The 19,683-nt window shown below is 37.9% G+C and overlaps 1 protein-coding gene across 1 annotated transcript in view; it reads left to right on the top strand.

Moving 5' to 3' along the window:
* The window catches only part of NAF1 (nuclear assembly factor 1 ribonucleoprotein), a 40,098-nt gene extending 25,872 nt beyond the window's left edge, over positions 1–14,226 (top strand). Inside the window, exons 5-8 of the mRNA XM_047798653.1 lie at positions 5,344–5,504; positions 8,305–8,356; positions 11,669–11,771; positions 13,427–14,226. Coding sequence (XP_047654609.1) covers positions 5,344–5,504; positions 8,305–8,356; positions 11,669–11,771; positions 13,427–13,890 — 780 coding nt within the window. The 3' untranslated portion in view covers positions 13,891–14,226. The remainder of the gene's footprint in view (positions 1–5,343; positions 5,505–8,304; positions 8,357–11,668; positions 11,772–13,426) is intronic.
* The last annotated feature ends 5,457 nt before the right edge of the window (positions 14,227–19,683 follow it).

The raw sequence follows: 19,683 nt of genomic DNA, 5'->3' as shown, positions 1-19,683 counted from the left end.
CCCTAATTCCAAAACCAGACAAAGATACCACTGAAAGAGAAAACTGTAGGCCAAAATATAGACACAGAATCATCAACAGTTTTAGCCAGCCGAATCCAACAAAATATCAAAAAGATCGTACACCATGACCAGGTGGGATTCATCCTGAGTGCACAAGGATGGTTGAACATATGCAAATCAATCAACATTATATACCACATTAACAAAAGTCAAAAACCATATGATCATCTCAATAGATGCAGAAAGAGCATTCAACAAAGTCCAACATCCATTCATGATCAAAACTCTCACCAAAAGGGTATAGAGGGAACATACCTCAACATAATTAAAGCCATTTATGACAAACCAACAGCAAATATAATACAACTTGGAGAAAAACTGAAAGCCTTCCCACTAAAATCTGGAAGAAGACAGGGATGCCCACTCTCACCACTTTTACTCAACATAATAATTGAAGTCCTAGCCACAGCAATCAGAAAAACAAAAGAAATTAAAGGCATCCAAATAGGAAGAGAAGAGGCAAAACTGTCATTGTATGTGGATGACATGATACTATTAGAAAACCCTAAGGACTCAACCCCAAAACTACTTGAACTGATCAACAAATTTAGCAAAGTAGCAGGATATAAGAACATTCAGGAGTTCCTGTCGTGGCTTAGTGTTAATGAATCCAAATAGGAACCATGAGGTTTCCGGTTCAATCTCTGCCCTTGCTCAGTGGGTTAAGGATCCGGCATTGCCATGAGCTGTGGTGTATGTAGGTCACAGGCACAGCTCGGATCAGCCATTGCTGTGGCTCTGGTGTAGGCTGGCACCTGCAGCTCTCATTAGACCCCTACCCTGGGAACCTCCATATGTCATGGGTGTGGCCCTAGAAAAGGCAAAAAGAAAAAAAAAGGGTTAACATTCAGAAATCAGTCACATTTCTTTATACTAGCAATTAAATATTAGAAAAGAAATATGAAAATAGAATACCTTTTAAAATTGCACCCCAAAATGTCAAATACCTCAGAATACACCTAACCAAGGAGGTAAAGGATTTCTATGCTGAGAACAATACAGCATTCATCAAGGAAATTAAAGAAGATGTAAAGAAATGGAGAGATATTCCATGATCCTGGGTTGGAAAAAGTAATATTGTAAAAATGGCCATACTACCTAAAGTAATCTACAGATTCAGTGCAATCCCTATCAAATTACCCATGACATTTTTCAGAGAACTGGAACAAACAATTCAAAAATTCATATGGAACCACAAAAGACCCAGATTGCCAAAGCAATCCTGAGGAACAAAAACCAAGCAGGAGGCATAACTCTCCCAGACTTCAGGCACTGTTACAGAGCCACAGTCATCAAGACAGTGTGGTATTGGTACCAAAACAGAGAGAGAGACTAATGGAACAGAATAGAGAACCCATAAATAAACCCAGACACCTATGGTCAATTAATCTTTGACAAAGGAGGCAAGAACATAAAATGGGAAAAAGACAGTCTTTTCAGCAAAAATTGCTGGGAAGCCTGGACAGCTGCATGCAAATCAGTGAAACTAGAACATACCCTCACACCATGCACCAAAATAAACTGAAAATGACTTAGAGACTTAAATATAAGGCAAGACACTATCCAACTCCTGGAGGAGAACACAGGCAAAACATTCTCTGACATCAACCTTATGACTGTTTTCTCGGGTCAGTCTCCCAAAGCAACAGAAATAAAAGCAAAAATAAACTAATTGGACCTAATCAAACTGACAAGCTTTTGCACAGCAAAGGAAACCAAAAAGAAACCACAAAGGCAGCTTACAGAATGGGAAAAAATAGTTTCAAATGATGAATCTGACAAGGGCCTAATGTCTAAAATATACAAACAGCTTATACAACTCAGCAGCAAAAAACCAACAGCCAATGGAAAAATGGGCAAAAGACCTGAATAGACATTTCTCTAAGGAAGATATTCAGATGGCCAATGAGCACATGAATAAATGCTCAACATCCCTGATTATTAGAGAAATGCAAATCAAAACTACCATGGGGTACCACCTCCCACCAGTCAGAATGGCCATCATTAATAAGTCCACAAATAGCAAATGCTGGAGAGGGTGTGGAGAAAAGGGAACCCTCCTGCACTGTTGGTGGGAATGTAAATTGGTACAACCCTTCTGGAGAACAGTGTGAAGGTACCTTCGCAAAATATACATAGAACTACCATGTGACCCAGCAATCCCACTCTTGGGCATATATGTGGACAAAACTTTGCTTAAAAAAGACACATGCATCCATATGTTCATTGCAGCACTATTTATAGTAGCCAAGACATGGAATCAACACATATGTCCATTGACAGATGATTAGATTAGGAAGATGTGGTATGTATACACAGTGGAATACTCCTCAGCCATCAAGAGTCACAATGCCATTTGCAGCAACATGGAAGGAATTAGAGACTCATACTGAGTGAAGTCAGGAAGAGAAAGACAAATACCACATGATAGCACTTAATATCTGGAATATAATATACAGCACAAAGGAACCTTTCCACAGAAATGAAAATCATGGGCTTGGAGAATAGACTTGTGGTTGCCAAGGGGGAAGGGGAAGGAGTGGGAGAGACTGGGAGCTTGGGTACATAGATGTAGAATGTTGCCTTTGGGGTGGATTAGCAGTGGGATCCTGCTGTGTAGCACTGGGAGTTCTGTCTCTTCACTTATGATGGAACACGTAATGTGAGAAAAAAGAATGTATACATGTAAGTGTAACTGGGTCACCATGTTGTACAGTAGAAAAAAAATGTATATATAAAAGATTATATATATATATACACACACACATATATGTATACATTTCTTCAAAGAAGACGTGCAGATGGTCAGTAGACATATGAAAAGATACTCAACATTGCTAGTTAACAGAGAAATGCATATCAAAACTAAAGTGAGGAATCACCTCACACCAGTCAGAATGGCCATCATCAAGAAATATATGCCATATATCCGGACAAAACTCTACTTAAAAGAGACACATGCACCCGCATGTTCATTGCAGCACTATTCACAATAGCCAGGACATGGAAACAACCCAAATATCCATCAACAGATGATTGGATTCGGAAGAAGTGGTACATATACACAATGGAATCCTACTCGGCCATAAAAAAGAATGACATAATGCCATTTGCAGCAACATGGATGGAACTAGAGACTCTCATACTGAGTGAAATGAGCCAGAAAGACAAAGACAAATACCATATGATATCACTTATAACTGGAATCTAATATCCAGCACAAATGAACATCTCCTCGGAAAAGAAAATCATGGACATGGAGAAAAGACTTACAGCTGCCTGATGGGAGGGGGAGGGAGTGGGAGGGATCGGGAGCTTGGGCTTATCAGACACAACTTAGAATAGATTTACAAGGAGATCCTGCTGAATAGCATTGAGAACTTTGTCTAGATACTCATGTTGCAACAGAACAAAGGGTGGGGGAAAAAATGTAAATGTAATGTATACATGTAAGGATAACTTGATCCCCTTGCTGTACAGTGGGGAAAAAAAAAAAAAAAGAAGTAGTATATGCTAGAGAGGGTGTGGAGAAATGGGAATCCTTCTACACCCTTGGTGGGAATGGAAATTGGTGCAACCACTGTGAGGAGTAGTATGGCGGTCCAGTGATTCCACTGCTGGACATTTATCTGGAGAAACTTCTAATTTGAAAAGGAATGTGCACACCAGTGTTCACTACAGCACTGTTTACACTAGGCAAGACCTGGAAGCAGCTTAAATGTCCATTGATAGAGGAGTGGATAAAGAAGAATTGGTACATACATAGAGTGGGATATTACTCCGCCATAAAAAGAATGAAATAATGCCATTTGCAGTGATATGGACGGACCTAGAGGTTATCATACCAAGCGAAGTAAGTCTGAGACAAACATCATAGGATACCACTTTTAAGTGGATTAAAAAAAAATGATAGAAATGAACTTGTTTACAAAATGGAAATGTACTCACAAATACATAAAACAAACTTATGGTTATCAAAGGGGATAGCAGGGAGAGGGACAGAGATAAATTAGGAGTTTGGGATTAACAGATACACACTACTACATGTAAAATAGATAAACAGCAAGGACCTACTGTATAGCACATGGAACTATAATCAGTATCTTGTAATAACCTGTAATGGAAAAGAATGTGAAAGAAAATAGAAATATATATGTATAACAATCATTTTGTTAATACACCTGAAACTAACACATTGTGAATTAACTACATACTTCAATTTTTAAAAATGGTTAAAAAAAAATAAAAGGGAGCAACACACAAAACTATGATACAGTTTCACGAAAAAATATATTTTTTCGGGGCCACATATGTGGCATATGGAGGTTCCCAGGCTAGGTGTCAAATTGGAATTGTAGCTACCACCTAAGCCACAGCCACAGCAACACCACATCTGAGCCTCATCCGTGATCTATACCACAGCTCATGGCAACACTGGATCCTTAACCCACTGAGGAGGCCAAGGATCAACCTGTATCCTCATGGAGTCTAGTCAGATTCCTTTCCACTGAGCCACGACAGGAACTCCAGAAAAAAATTTACTAATAAAAAAAAAAAGACTGGGAAAATCCACTGATTTTCATGGTTTAGTTTCTATAATACATGAACATTTATTATCAGAAACATATTTAAAAACTCAGACATTTATATGGAGAAAAGTTCGAAATCAGGAGGCTTCCTTTCATTTATAAAATGTTAAAGAAAAGTGCAAATCTGTGCTAAAAGCATTCCTTTCCTTCAGAGTTAAAGGCTGCATAACATCTTTGGTTTTGAGAAATATACAACTTCAAGTCTAAATCTAGTTAGTACTTTTTGAATTAGAGAAAGTTGTGGTTTAATACTGTTAAAATGTTAACTGCTCTTTGGAAACAGCAGAAGCTAAAAGCAGAAGCTAAAAGTTTCATAAAATTTAAAATGACAGCATTTTTTTTCTCAAAAGTTGCCAAAGCTGTAATTTTGTTTGTACCTTACAACTTAAATGAGCAATAATAAAAAACAATGTATTATTTGCATGTAGTTGATAGCACAAAATGATTTAAATTTAGCAAGAAACAAACTCTTTACAGTTATTTTAGATTCATGGAAAGGAAATCTGGAATAAGCTAGTGCATTTATGATCAAAATTTCGTGGCATGATTTTGCAGGAATGACATTTATTTCCTAACATGTTGACAAAATTAACTTTTTAAAACATTTATCAATGTTTTTTTAAAAGTATTGCTAACTGTTGAAGTCATTATTTTACACGATGATGGAGATCTTTGTATTTCATTTATCTTACAGATATTTGAGATATTTGGACCTGTTGCGCATCCATTTTACGTATTACGGTTTAATTCTTCAGAGCACATTGAGAGTAAAGGTATTAAAATAAAGGACACTATGTATTTTGCTCCATCAATGAAAGACTTTACCCAGTATATATTCACAGAAAAACTTAAACAGTAAGTACTTTTTTTGGCATGTTAACTCTTTTCTAATGTTTGTTTTAGGAATAATTCTCAGTGATGTGGTTTCTTGTAAATAAATGCTATTTGTCTTCCAAAGAGTGCATTTATCTTCCTGGTAGCACCTCTGAGAACTACAGTTATCAGATTTTACAGGTAGAGATCATTTATATCTCTTGCCCAAAATGACAGTACGTGTGGGCCATGCACATTTTCTTGTGTGATTGAATCTGAGCTGCAGCTGCAGTCATGCTGGATCCTTTAACCCACTGTGGTGGGCCAGAGTTCAAACCTGCACCTTTGTGGAGACATGAGCTGCTGCAGTCGGATTCTTAACCCACTGAACCACAGTGGGAACTCCCCATTTTCTGAATTTTAATTCATTAATTTTTCCATTGTACTTTCTTTTATATACATGCTACTTTAGTATTAATATTATAATGTTTTTAAAAAAACTTTTATTTCTTTGGGTTATATTCATAGGTTTAACTATTTAATAAAACTTTACAATTCTCAAGAGGAAAAAAAGAAAGTGAGTGAATTTCAAGTTGTTAATAAATTGTAAACTTAAAGAAGAAAACTGTAATGTTCCTGGAGAGTTGTGTATCAAATTGAGATTAACAGAGTTGACTTAACAGTAGACCAGTGGTCTCCATTCTACCTGTAGATGTACTATATGATGCCTGTGGCATGTGGCTGGTAATATTTCTGCATATTTATGCTCCCACAGGTTAGTTGTATATTTGCCAGGTGTAAATTGTGTTGTCAGGTGTTAGCTGTGGAGCTATTTATATCAGTTGAATTTGTTTTTATAATTACATAATTAATTATTGTACCAACCAGTGTCAAATGGATTCAAGTAGAATAGCTTTTTCTATAACCCTAAGTTGAATGCTTTGGAAGGATGTAGTGAATATGAACCAATAAAAATATTGTCCAATTAGGGGTGGAGGCAAAGACCCCAAAGGATTGAGGGAGGGTGGGAGAGTCTCAAATCCCAAAAGACATAGTACTTGATTGGACTCCCAAAGCCCTTTGAAGTCTAGCTCTATTCCTGTTGGAAACCTGAAATACAGGTGAAGCCTGAATCTTTGGGTCTGCAGGAGATTCAGAGGAATCCCAGTTGGGGGGAGGTAGCCCTAGTGGCTTGTCTAACAAAGCAGCCCCAGGTGCAGGGCACAAGGCGCAAGGAAGCCCTCCATCACTTACAGACTGAATTCAGTTTGAGCTTCAGTTATGGGGAATAACTCTGAAATGAGATGAACATTCTGCTCCTGGTAGTTGATCAAACTTATGTTTAAGAATCCTCATACTTAGCTGAAGGAACTTGAGGTGCTCGTCAGCCTGTGGAAGGTTAACGTTTTTGTGTAACTGTTGACAAGAAATGTGAATCAAATAGACAAGTCATAATGATTTTAGTATGTTACAAAATCATGCATTAAATAATTACATTTCATTCTGTTTTGAATATTAGGATGTTGCTCTGGATGTACCATATATTTAGCTTTTAACAGATAAAGTATTTTAGCTTAAACTGAATAAATCAAACAGATTTTCTGAAGATGTTTTTAGAAGATTTTAAATAATAGAAGTAGTCTTTGTTCTTGATTTTCAAGAACAAGAATTTTGTCCTACAAGAAAAAAACAAGAAGATAAAAAGTTGGCTTGTGGGTGCAGAAGCCCACCTAAAGAAGACTGTTTGGATCTATTTTTTGTTTCCATCACGGGGACTCCTTTACCTTTGAGGTGGGGAAGCTTCTCTTCAGTTTTACTGGCCTCTGGAAAGGCCAATCTTAGCCTTTTCTTTTCCTAGCCTTTTTAATCTTAGCATCCAATGAACTTACTCTCTTGTTAAAGATGCTATTTTAAATGTTGCTTGATCTTTAGTTAATTTTGATTTTCTGTGGTGATGTGTTAGTTGGAGAACTTTTCTTGTTTATGACTTTTAAAGGCTCCAGGCTAAGGGCACTGCAGGGCATGAGATGGTATAAAGAGGGGTCCTAGAGCTGTATTAAATGTGAGGGTGTAAAAGGATGCTTAAAATTCTTTTTTTTTTTTTAAGTTGCAGAAAAGTCATTGATAATGATGCCTTGTTTGTAATGTCAAAGTTCCAAATTAAAATTTTTGAGCAGACTTAATGATTTTCATGTTGTGCCAGCCCACTGATATCTGTAAATTGGTTTTAAAAAATTAATGGGTTGATAATTTTAATGAATTCCTGAGAATCTCATAATTTTGAGATTCGATTTCAAGCAGTGAGGACATCTACTGCTAATACTTTGCAATATTTTAATGTAATTGAATAACAAGATGTTGTTGAACTCCAAAATCGGGCAAGATTTGAAAGATAAAATTAAAAGTGAGTGTCATGCTTACTGTGATGCTTATTAGTAAGGGGTTGCCTGTATTCATTGTTGTGTACTTGGCACCTGGAACAGCAGCAAATGACCGAGAGCTGGTGCTGGACAAGCATTTATTGTGGGCACTTTATGAGCTGAGTGCAGGTGCGTGAGGGCATCAGAAGCAGAGCACCTGAGGCTCCCAGGACGACTTTGCCCTGCACCTCTCGGCCTTGGCGTCTCATTCCCATTCTCAGTCCTAGTGTTATGTGTGCCCTTCCCACAGTTTCTCAACAAGGGGTAGACCACATAAATAGGTCATTATTCTTTGCCCCTGTTTTCATATTTATTGCAAATTAAGCATTGCGCTTAGCTCTTCTACTTTATCATCTTCCACATTATTACGTTATAAGCACTAATGGAGACTTTGATCCTTTGATCTTTGTTTTTTTCCCTAGGGATAGGGGGTCAGATGCCTCGTGGAAAAATGATCAAGAACCACCACCAGAAGTAAGTATAAGGAGGGTCGGACTGAGTCCTGTAAACTGTCCTTTTTGACCTGGAAGAGGCCCCTCTGCTTCTCCCTAGTCACTCTCTTCTGGAGCCTGTGACCCTCCCTCTCCCAGGTCATCTTTCAATAAGAGGTGTTGATCATTTCAGGAAAAATAAATGTTTTTTGCTCACATTTTAGTAATTATCCCCTTATTTTTTTTTCATAATGTCCTGTTTTTATCATTTTTGTTGATACATGGTAAAGGCAAAGTTGTCATTATTAAAAAAAATTTTTTTTGGTGTTCCTGTTGTGGCTCAACAGGTTAAGGATCTGTCTCTGAGGATGTAGGGTCAATCCCTGGTCTCACTCAGTGGGTTAAGGATCTGGTTGGTGTTGCCATAAACTGCAGCATAGATCACAGCTACAGCTTGGATCGGGCATTGCAGTGACAGTGGTTTAGGCCTCAACTGCAGCTCTGATTCGATCCCTAGCCCAAGAACTTCCATGTGCCATAGGTGCAGCCATAAAAAGAAAAATTTAAAACAACTTTTTCTTTAGTAAATCCACCATGTGGAACACAAGACTATTGATGGTGCTTTGAATAAGCAGCGTTTTTTTGGGTGGTGCAAAGTGATTAGAGTCTACCTACCTCTCCTTTTTTACAGTATAATTACCTTCCTAAAAGAGTGCTCTTATTCTTCATGAATCCGCTTCAGTATGTCTTATAAAGTAGCTTGATGCATAAGGTCTTTAAGTTTTTAAAATATAAACTTTACAACAGTGAGGGTGAACATTCTTAAATACTGTATAAACTTATGTAATTCTTGTAAGTCAGAGTTCTTAAATGTGCTTAGTAGTTCTGATGAGGTTTCTCGGTGTTGTAAATTCTTGGTATTTACAGATTTGACTTTGCTTATTTTTGATGTTCTCAAGCAGTGCTGAAGGTTCATGTTCTGTGCTTATCTCTGATTTTGCTGAAGCCTGAGTCAGAGGATGCCCACTTAGAGGTCACTTAGGCAGCCAACCTTCCTGGCTTAGCATCCGCATTGCCACAGGATTATGTTTTCTGGTTTGTGTCATGTGTACTTGTAATTTCCACTAAGACCGTCAAGATTCACTTAAAGCACTCAGGGACTCACAAGGGTCTTGAAATCCTTGTGCAACCAAATAATCTAATAATATATCCCTATTGTTTCAGCTCTAAGCATTGAGGTCGCTAATTATAGAATCATTAATAGTTTATAAAATTGGTTTAAATTAATAGTAAAATTAAATCCCAGCATACTTCATTTGAAGGAGGTTGTTTTTTCCAAGTATTGATTAAATGTCTCTTTCTATAATATGAATATCTCTGAGATTGTAAAGTTTATTTTATGATCAGATTTTGTAATATAGTATTGCCTGGTCTTAATTGTGTATTAGAATTTGGAATTTGTGGGATCTAAACTTAAAGAAAAAATCATGCCATGAAAATAGGAAATATTGAACTTGCATAAAGAAGCATAATAGGGAATACATCTTATTTATCTCTGCATCCATCTGTAACATATGAATACATAATTTGAGTTGAATAAATGTTTAGAGACTAAGTTTGAATCAGTTTGTATACAAGAAATGTAAATTTTTCTCTGATTTTGAGAGATAATAAAATATCAGAAAAGTAGTCTCTCTAAAATATTGCCAATTAAGATTCTTTGATATATCCCTCCTGCTCTTAGGATAATGCACAGTTCTTGAAAATGGCCCAGTAAGGGTCTTCACTAACTTCTCCAGTTTCATCATGTCATTTTGCTCTATAAGAAGCTTTCACTTTGTCTTTTGGACCACTTTTATTTCTCTTAATACACTGTTGCTATGCATGTCTTACTCCCAGACCCCGAAAGTGTCCCTTCCCTTGATCATTGCTGATTCCTCACTGCGTCACCAGTATCAAATCTTCCTGGCCCTTTTCCCTTTAGCCCCATGCTCCCAGAGCACTAAGTCATAAGCAGTTGTTTATTGGCCTAATAATCTATTTTATTTGACTGCACAGTTTCAGAAAGGAAGGTCTTCCATCTGATCTCAGTACTTTCTAGTATCTGGCAGATGTCAAATTTAATACGAGCTTAAAAATGCTAGCCCGTTAAGATCAGTAATAAAAGATCATGTATTTGAAGGTACTAAAATTAGCTTATATTTTTGAATTTGATTATGGATTCTGAGGTATGTGAACTCCTAGTTCATGGAAGATTCAACCTAGAATATATTTCAGCAAGACCATACTGAGAATCCCATAAAAGAATTTTCACATATATTTTATTTCTTCCTTTTAAATATGAACACATATATTTACAGCCTGTTTTGATATTTTTTAAAAATGGCCACACCCCAGCACATAGAAGTTCCCAGGCCAGGGATCAAATTCTTGCCATAGCATCCTCACGGTAGCAGCGGTGGCCCACGCTGCTGCAGTGGTAATGTCTGATCCTTAACTGCTGTGCCACAGAAGAACTATTGCTTTCATATTTTTACTGAAATGATGTTTTCTGAAATTAATATAATAATTAATATCGAATTCCAAGAAATTGTAGAAATGTTACATAGCTTCTAGGTTTGGTTTTTTTTTGTAGGCTTCTAACAGTGGATCCCAGTTCTTAGGAACATCTAAATTTTCTACCTTGTACTTTGAAATGATTTCCTTTTGAAAGTTGGATGATGCATGGATCTGCTTATCAAAAGTCTTTTCCTCCAGTCCTATCTAAATAACATCCTGGTGATTTTCTCCATAGTTTGCCTTATCATTGCTTGCCACTGTATTATTAAAAAAATTAATACCTATAAAAGTATTTAGAACATTGCCTGGCATATAATGGGAATGTGTAAATTTTTGAATGAATGAAAGGTAAAATATTATCTTTCATTTTTATATTAGATTTGATAATTCTTGTATTTGTTTATTCCTAACTACTTTCTTTAGCATTGTTTGGCAGCTGGCACCATGAAGAATCTTGACTCTGCTGAAAGCCAGATGTTTTTAGCCAGGGAATACCCATATCTGAAAGATCGGCATTTTATAGTTAGCTATCTGAAACTGTCTGGGAACTTAAAAACATCTTAAGCACTCATCCTGATTGCTAACCTGTGTTAGAGTCCTTAGGCATTTCTCAAAAACTACTTGCTTTTTCTATCATCTAATTTATTTGAATATTACTAGTAAATATTAAGAATTGAAAAGGGTAACTTTCTTTCAGGGTCATTGTTAAATAATATAATTTTTCTCCTCACCTCCAAGTATGTACCACTGAATCTGTGAATGCATGTCACCTAGTCTGTATATTTTTCTGTGCAAGGCCTTAGATTTCAGTGATGATGAAAAGGAAAAAGAAGCCAAACAGAGGAAAAAATCTCAGATTCAAGGGCGGAAAAAGTTCAGATCTGAATTTAATGAACCAGGTGAGTAAATGTAATAATAGTCATTTTCAATCTTCATTTACATCTATGTAAGTTCCTCAGTAATAAACCTGAGAGAAACATCTAGATTTCTCTTTGCTTTCTGGCGTCTGGCTAGCTTTTGAGGCAGCCTTGATCAGGGGAAGTGGGAGTCATGTGTTGTTCAGGGGTGCTTTTCAAGCTTATGGATGTAAAAAGAGCTCCCAGGGCTAAAAGGCAAACTGGGCCTGGTAGAATCATTTGTGCCCATCAGTACTTTTTTCTTTTTTTTTTCTTTTTTCTTTTTGTCTTTTTGCCATTTCTTGGGCCACTCTTGCGGCATATGGAGGTTCCCAGGCTAGGGGTCTAATCAGAGCTGTAGCTGCCGGCCTGCACCAGAGCCACAGCAATGTAGAATCCGAGCCGCGTCTGCAACCTACACCACAGCTCACGGCAATGCCAGATCCTTAATCCACTGAGCTAGGCCAGGGACCAAACCCGAAACCTCATGGTTCCTAGTTGGATTTGTTAACCACTGCACCACAATGGGAACTCCCCATCAGTACTTTTTTCTTAAGAAACATACTTCTTTTCCTGATCCTCTGACCTTTTGGATTCATTTAAAATTGATAATTTTAAGCCTTATAAATTTATAATTATTAAGATACACTGGAAGTTAAAGAAAAGGTATTACTAAAGTTTTAAACAGTAATTTTTTATAATTAAGAATTTTAATTTAGAGTCATAGTTGATTTGTAATGTGTTAGTATTTGCTGTACAACAGAGTGGTTCAGTTATACATGTATGTTCTTTTTCGTTGTCATATCTTTTTCATAATTTTTTTTCCGTTATGGTTTATCACATAATAGTGAATATAGTTCCTTGTGCTATACAGTAGGACCTTGTTATTTATCTATTCTGTATATAATAGTTTGCATCTTCCAGTCCCAAACTCCGAGTCCTTCCCCTCACCCACTCCCTCCCCTTGGCAACCACAAGTCTCTTTTCTGTGTCCACGAATCTGTTTCTGTTTAGTGGATATGTTCATTTGTGTCATTTTAGACTCCACATATAAGTGATATCATATGATGTTTGTCTTTTTTTTGACTTACTTCACTTAGTATGATAATCTTTAGGTCATCCGTGTCATTGCAAATGGCATTATTTTCTTTTTCATGGCTGAGTAGTATCCCATTGTACATATGTACCATAACTTTATCCATTCTTCTGTCAGCGGACATTTAGGTTATTTCTATGTCTTAGCTATTGTGAATAGTGCTGCTGTGAACATAGGGGTGCATGGATCTTTTTGAATTACAGTTTTATCTGGATATAGGTCCAGGAGTGGGATTGCTAGGTCCTATGGTAGTTCTATATTAGTTTTCTGAGGAACCTCCATGCCATTCTCCATAGTGGTTGTACCAGTTTACATTTCTACCAACAGTGTAAGAAGGTGCCCTTTTCTTCACATCCCCTCCAGCATTTGTTATTTTTGTAGATTTTTTTTATTGATGGCCATTCTGACTGGGTTGAACTGATACCTCATTGTAGTTTTGACTTACATTTCTCTCATAATTTATTGATATTGAGCATCTTTTCATGTGCCCCTTGGCCATCTAAACTGTATTTTCTGATGTATTAAAATTAATTTGAATTTTGTTATCCTTTTTTCCCCAAAGGTGAAGATTTTGCAGAAGTACACCAGAATTGGAATGTTCATAGCTCTGCCTCGGAGCCTTCAGCAGGCTATTGCAACAGAGAATTCACACGGGGATATTCCCGGGGTAGACACTCTCGGCCTTGCCCTGGCCAGCCCCCACTGCCACAGTTTTACCACTCAGGACCCATGGCGCCTCAGGAGACCCCAGGATTTCCACCTCAGAGACAGGATAGTCTCGTGATGCCACAGTACCCTTTCCCTCCTCCCGTGTTCGACATACACAATTTCTCCCTTCCTCCCCCTCCCCCACCCCCGCCGCCGCCGCCTGTATCTGCAAACATGGGTTGGGCTACACCTGCGGTGGCCCCTCACCAATTACTTCCCTTACCATATGCCCTCCCTCCACCCCCACCACCCCCACCACTGCCTCCTCCCTCCTCTTCTGAAGACAGTAATTCTTCTCATTTTGGACCTTACTATTAGGTGGATGTATGCATTTCCTGAGAAATGTGGACTTTGTATATTATTTGGAAAGGATTTTTTTTCTAAAGAGATTATGGAGGTAGATTTTTAAAACACTGTAAATTACTAAATGCTTCCTTCACTTGTAAGTAGTTGAGGTATATATTCAGTTGATATATGTATATTATAACCTTTGTGAAATTGTATTCACGAGAATTTAACTTTAAATTGATGGGGTGAAAGTCCAATTATGTAATATTTAATTAAAACTAAACCCTGCCCAATTAAAGATTATGTAAAGATCTAATAATAGACTTGGAGCAAGTTCCATCATGTATTAAACTATGCTGAAAATAATTGTCTTCTTGGTGTGTCTGAAAATAAGGTAAATCTTATTAAAAGCCTTTAAACTATTTTTATAAACTTATACTTTGAAAGTTAATTTTGATTATAAATATGATTTACCAATAAATTTAAATGTAGTTTTTTTTTGTTTTTTTTTTTTTTGGCTGTTCCATGCATGTGAAAGTTTGTAGCCAGGGATCGAACCTGTGTTGCCTCAATGACTCAGGCTGCTTCATTGACAGTGCTAGAACCTTAACCCACTGTGCAAGATAATTCCTGTACTATTGTTATTTTTAAGCAGTGAAGCATACAGAGAAGAAAGCCTTACATATTAGAAGCATTATCTATACGTAGAGTTAATATTTGTTTTATATAAACGAGCTTTCCATTATCTGTGCAGATTTTTTCCATTATTTGGGCAAGATCCAGTAGGCTTTACTATTTAATCACTTAGACACAAGGGTTATTCTCAGTAAAGTATGTTACACATTCACGGTAACATGTGAATACTGGGAGACTGTGTCTTCCACATCCATTTCTCAGACCCTTGGATGCCTGGCAGGGGTTAGGTGCTTAGTAAATATTTATTGAATGACTGACTGAATTTAGAGCTTTGAATTAAATGACTAGTAAGTATTTTTTCACGATTCCTGTATTCATGAAACATAAATGTAAGGAAAGCCCAGAATTTCAGAAGTAGAAGAGGCCTTGGAAAGTAGCCTGAACGAGCCCTCACTTAACCATGGAGCAGCCTGACTGTGGACCCTGAGAAGTCAAGTCACTAAGATTGCTCAGCGAGCTGCAGTGGTTAGACCTAGTTCTCATCCTCAGACCAGCAGTTCATACTCAGTGTTCTCCACCCTTCGTTCCTTAATTATGATGGAAATATATGTGTGCCTGTTAGGGTCACCTGTGATTCACCTCAGGCCTGTGGACTCACCTCCCCACGGGATGAGGAGCCTCTTTGGGGTTCCTGGGCACTCGTGGAAAGGTTCCTGCCGTGGTGTACCTGGACCTTCTGTGTGTTGTGCTTTGTGATTCTTTCCTGTAGTATTATTGCACCTTTAGGACTTGCTTCGTAGATTATGGGACTAAGGAAACTAAAGCTCTTTCATGAGGGTGGGGAGCGTGAGATGTTGCTGTCTAGTTAGCAGTAAGTCAGTAGTGGTTACAATCCCTGTGGCATGTAGGAAATCTCACCTCTGCGAAAGTAGAGAGTAGCTGTTTAATATACCTGAAGACACTTGGAGATGAATGATGCAGTTCGGTCTCTGCTTTCAATGAAGCTGCTACTTAAACACTTAGGTCTAATTTGTTTTCCTCCCGGTACTTAATTCAGGGCTTTTCAGAAATCACTGAAGCTTTGGATAGTTTGTTAAAAATGCACATTCTTGGACTTTATCTTAAAATTCAGTGTATCCTGAGAGAAGACCCAGGAAACCCCTTTGAACAGGTCCCCCCAGGTGATGAATTTAACGGTTTATTCTCAGTCTATGTAGATTTCAGGGTAGATTTATCTACCTCAGTTTGTTGGCCCTTCTCTCTCGGACTGAAGAGGTTTCTCCTGGGGTGGTGGTAAGGTGGGGGTTGACGGGAGAAGAGAGAAGAGTGTGGTTCAGTTGTATATGTGGTACCTCGCTTGGTTCTCAGCTGTATCTTCAGCTGTGTGATGTTTGGAGTTTAAGAGGAGGAACCAAGGTGTCTCTTATTGGAAGAGAGAAAAGTACAACTTTCATCATCCCCACCTCACTCTCAATCTTAATTAACAGTGCTGCCTTTAAAATCCTGTGGATCTCTCGACTACTAGCCAGTATAAAGTTAAATGCTTTTTTTTTTTTTTTTTGGTCTTTTAGGGCTGTACCTGTGGCATATGGAGGTTTCCAGGCTAGGAGTTGAATGGAAGCTACAGCTGCTGCAGCCATGGCAGCTCCACATCCGAGCCACATCTGCTACCTACACTGCAGCTCATGGCAACACTGGATCCTTAACCCACTGAGTGAGGCCAGGGATCAAACCTGTGGCTTCATGGATGCTAGTCAGATTCATTTCCACAGCTGTGATGGGAACTCCAAGGTAAATACTTAAATGTTCTCCACATAGTGTTTCTTTTCTCAAACAGAATTCTTTATATAAACCTTTCCCTATAATCAAGTGTATTGACTTTCACGTGATTGAATATAGATACTTTTTGCACATCTGCCATTGTAAATATGGTAAAATGAAATAAGAATTACTGCCCAAGCTAATGTATTTGTTTTATAAGATGAGTAACTCTCCTTTAAACAGAACAGTGAATGTGGTTCATGGTAGTTGGATGACTTGTCCACATATTAGAATAAACACTGAAAGAACCAAGTGGAGACCTAGAAGAGTTATAGTTTCAGAACTTAACAAAACACATTTCTGAGACAGCAGTGAAGTCATAAAGTTGAATCCTGAAACACACCCATCTTTTCTGTGAAGTTGGACGATTATAGATCCTACCCCATAGCAGTGTGGTGCAGGCCTCCCCGCCCCTGGGGACTCTGGAGACTTTGGGAAGCTTCATCTTTGATCTGTTTCTCCCCACCCCCACCCCATTCCTTTTGTGCTGTAGTTGGTAAAACTAAGTCCATAAAAAAATTTCAATACGTTTGGAGTTCCCATGGTGGCTCAGAGATAACAAAACCTGACGAGTATTCATGAGGACGCAGGTTCAATCCCTGGCTTTGCTCAGTGGGTTAAGGATCTGGTATTGCTATGAGCTGTGGTGTAGGTTGCAGACGCAGCTCGGATCCCACTTCGCTGTGGTAGCGTAGGCTGGCAGCTGTAGCTCCGATTTGACCCCCAGCCTGGAAACTTCTATAAGCCATGGGTATGGCCCCAAAAATTAAAAGAAGTTTTTTTACAACATGGTTGATGAATAGATAGGATCTGCGTTTCAATCACTTTAATAAGAAAGAAGTGGTATTTAAAGTCCCCAAGTGCTAGAAATCTTAGTGTGTTTTTTAAGGACAAGTTTTCTTAAGACATTACTTTGGGGAGAGAAAAATCTCAGATCTAATGTTTCATTTATATTCTCTTTCAACAGTAATTAGCATTTGCTTTCAGTTTTATGAATTTAAACATTTTAAGACAATGCAATTAACTGGCTTAATGCTTACTGGTAGTTATTTTCCATGCTATCCCATAGTTGAGTTCTTTTCTGTTGCTTGAGAAATAGCCAGGACACTGTCCTTAGGTGCTCATCTCAGTACATGGAAGAAGAGTTAGAAACTAAAGTTTTGTAGAGTGAATTTGTTGTGTTCACATAATATGTGGTCACAGCATCTCTCTTCTGACGTTGCATGTTTGATTCCAAGGATAATAAGCTCTCAGTTCTAACTGTTAAAAAATAAATACTTGCAATAGAATGCAATCTGGAAAGTAAAATAATTAGAAGTCATTGTAATGTTGCAGGTGCACTATGATTTAATACATTTTACATTGTACGATTTAATACATTCAGAATAAAAACAATACACATTTGTGTCCTTTTCTGCAGATAAATTGCCAATATTCCAAAAGCCTTTCTCTGCTTGTCATCCTGACCTATTCAGAACCTAAATTTATTTAGCAATTACTTTCCAGAAAACCAGGGAAATGGTGACTCTCTTGTGCCTCAAATTAAAGTTGAGAAATACCTTAATACCATCTATGAGGACAAAGTACTTGTTTGAGCTACTAGTAGCAATGAAATTACATTTCTGACTCTGTGCCCTGTACCAAAATTGTTACATTGATGGGTTAGAGATGTACAGTTACTATCCTGAAAACAAGGTACATGTTTGTGTATCAGATGGTAAAATAATGAAAATGCCAATTAAGAAAAATATCAAAAATTTATTCTGCATGTGCAGTTAAAAATGTATATATAAAATATGAATGCTTATGTATATATAAATTTGAAGATTAGTACAAAAAGTCTATTGTGCATATTTTAGTTGCTCAGTCAGTATCTTTTATTTCTACTCATAAGGTTGATGAAATGGGAATAAATATTACATTGGCTTATTTCATAGCTGGTTGTATTGCACCAGCCCCTGAAGAGAAGAGACTTAAGTGGTAAAAGTTTTTTATCTATATTGAGGATGGAGGGGCTAAACATTGATTAAACAAGAGATTTGACCTGAATAGTAATAAAATAATACAAAGGAACAGGAGTTGTGTGGCTCAGCAGGTTAAGGACCTGACATAGCAGCTATGGTGTAGGTTGCAGATATGTCTCCAATTTGATCCCTAGCCCTGAACTTCCACAGGTTCAGCTCTAACAAGAAAGAATACAAAGGAACAAAACCTGTTAGCATGGAGTCCTATTAAATTGTGATAGATGGATGTCTTGGTAATAAAGGTGCTTAGTACCCATGGCTAGTGCCATGTGTAGAACCATTGCTCTCACAAATGTTGGCCTGACTGTGGTCACGCTAAACTTACTGGCAGAAACGTAAGTTCAAATTAATTGTTAGCAAAATTGTGGGCTGGGAGTTCCCATTATGGCTCAGTGGTAACGAATCCAACTATTATCCATGAGGATGCAGGTTTGATCTCTAACCTCGCTTAGTGGATTAAGGACCTGGCATTGCAGTGAGCTGTGGTGTAGGCTGCAGTCGTGGACTTGGATCCTGAATTGCTGTGGCTGTGGTGTAGACTGGCAGTTACAGTGCCAATTCGACCCCTAGCCTGGAAACTTCCATATGCCACAGGTGAATTGTGGGTGGAAAAATATTTAAGGGCAGAGGGAAATAACTGTAGGTGTTAACTTTATTAGTGTGTTCAAATACTGTTTACTGTGAAATGGCCATTTCATATGGTTCAATCTCATATATAGATGAAAGAATATGTTACTCCCCATGTTTATTTTTCTTCAGTGAACATCTCCCTGTCCCATTCTGCAGGACACACTTTGGAAATACTGTCATAGAAGAGCTGGAAGAAATTCATGATGGGGCACATTTCTCAGAGGTGTCTGGGCTTGCTAAGAAGACCATGGGGCCTGGAAGTAATATTTAATGTACTGTATTAGGTTAGGAGTCTACTGTTCTTTAGTTTTTTAATGTGGGGTTTTTTGGTTCCCCAGTGTTCTAGAACATACTAAAAGACTGTGAGAGGTGCATTTTTCTAGGACAGGATTCCTGGCTTTCCTCTTGTTTTTAAAGAGAGAGAAAGGGAGAGGCTGGAGAGAAGCTCTCAAGGTATTCCGCTTTTGGAGTGGGTAGAACACAAAGGTTTTTCAAATTTGATAATGCACAAATCCTTTAAAAAATTGTTGTGAAGGCAAAGAACATACTGCATTGGAAGACACTGAATTAAGGTAAAATTTTGGAGTTCCTGTTGTGGCTCAGTGGGTTACGAACCCAACTGGTATCTATGAGGATGCAGGTTTGATCCCTGGCCTGGAAGGGGGAGGCGGGGGTAAGTAGCCAGCGTTACTGTGAGCTGCATCATAGGTCG

This window comes from Phacochoerus africanus, chromosome 10 (genome assembly GCF_016906955.1).
Source record: "Phacochoerus africanus isolate WHEZ1 chromosome 10, ROS_Pafr_v1, whole genome shotgun sequence".
Classification (NCBI taxonomy): domain Eukaryota; kingdom Metazoa; phylum Chordata; class Mammalia; order Artiodactyla; family Suidae; genus Phacochoerus; species Phacochoerus africanus.
Note: the sequence above shows the minus strand (reverse complement) of the source record. Positions and strands in the feature narration are given on the sequence as shown.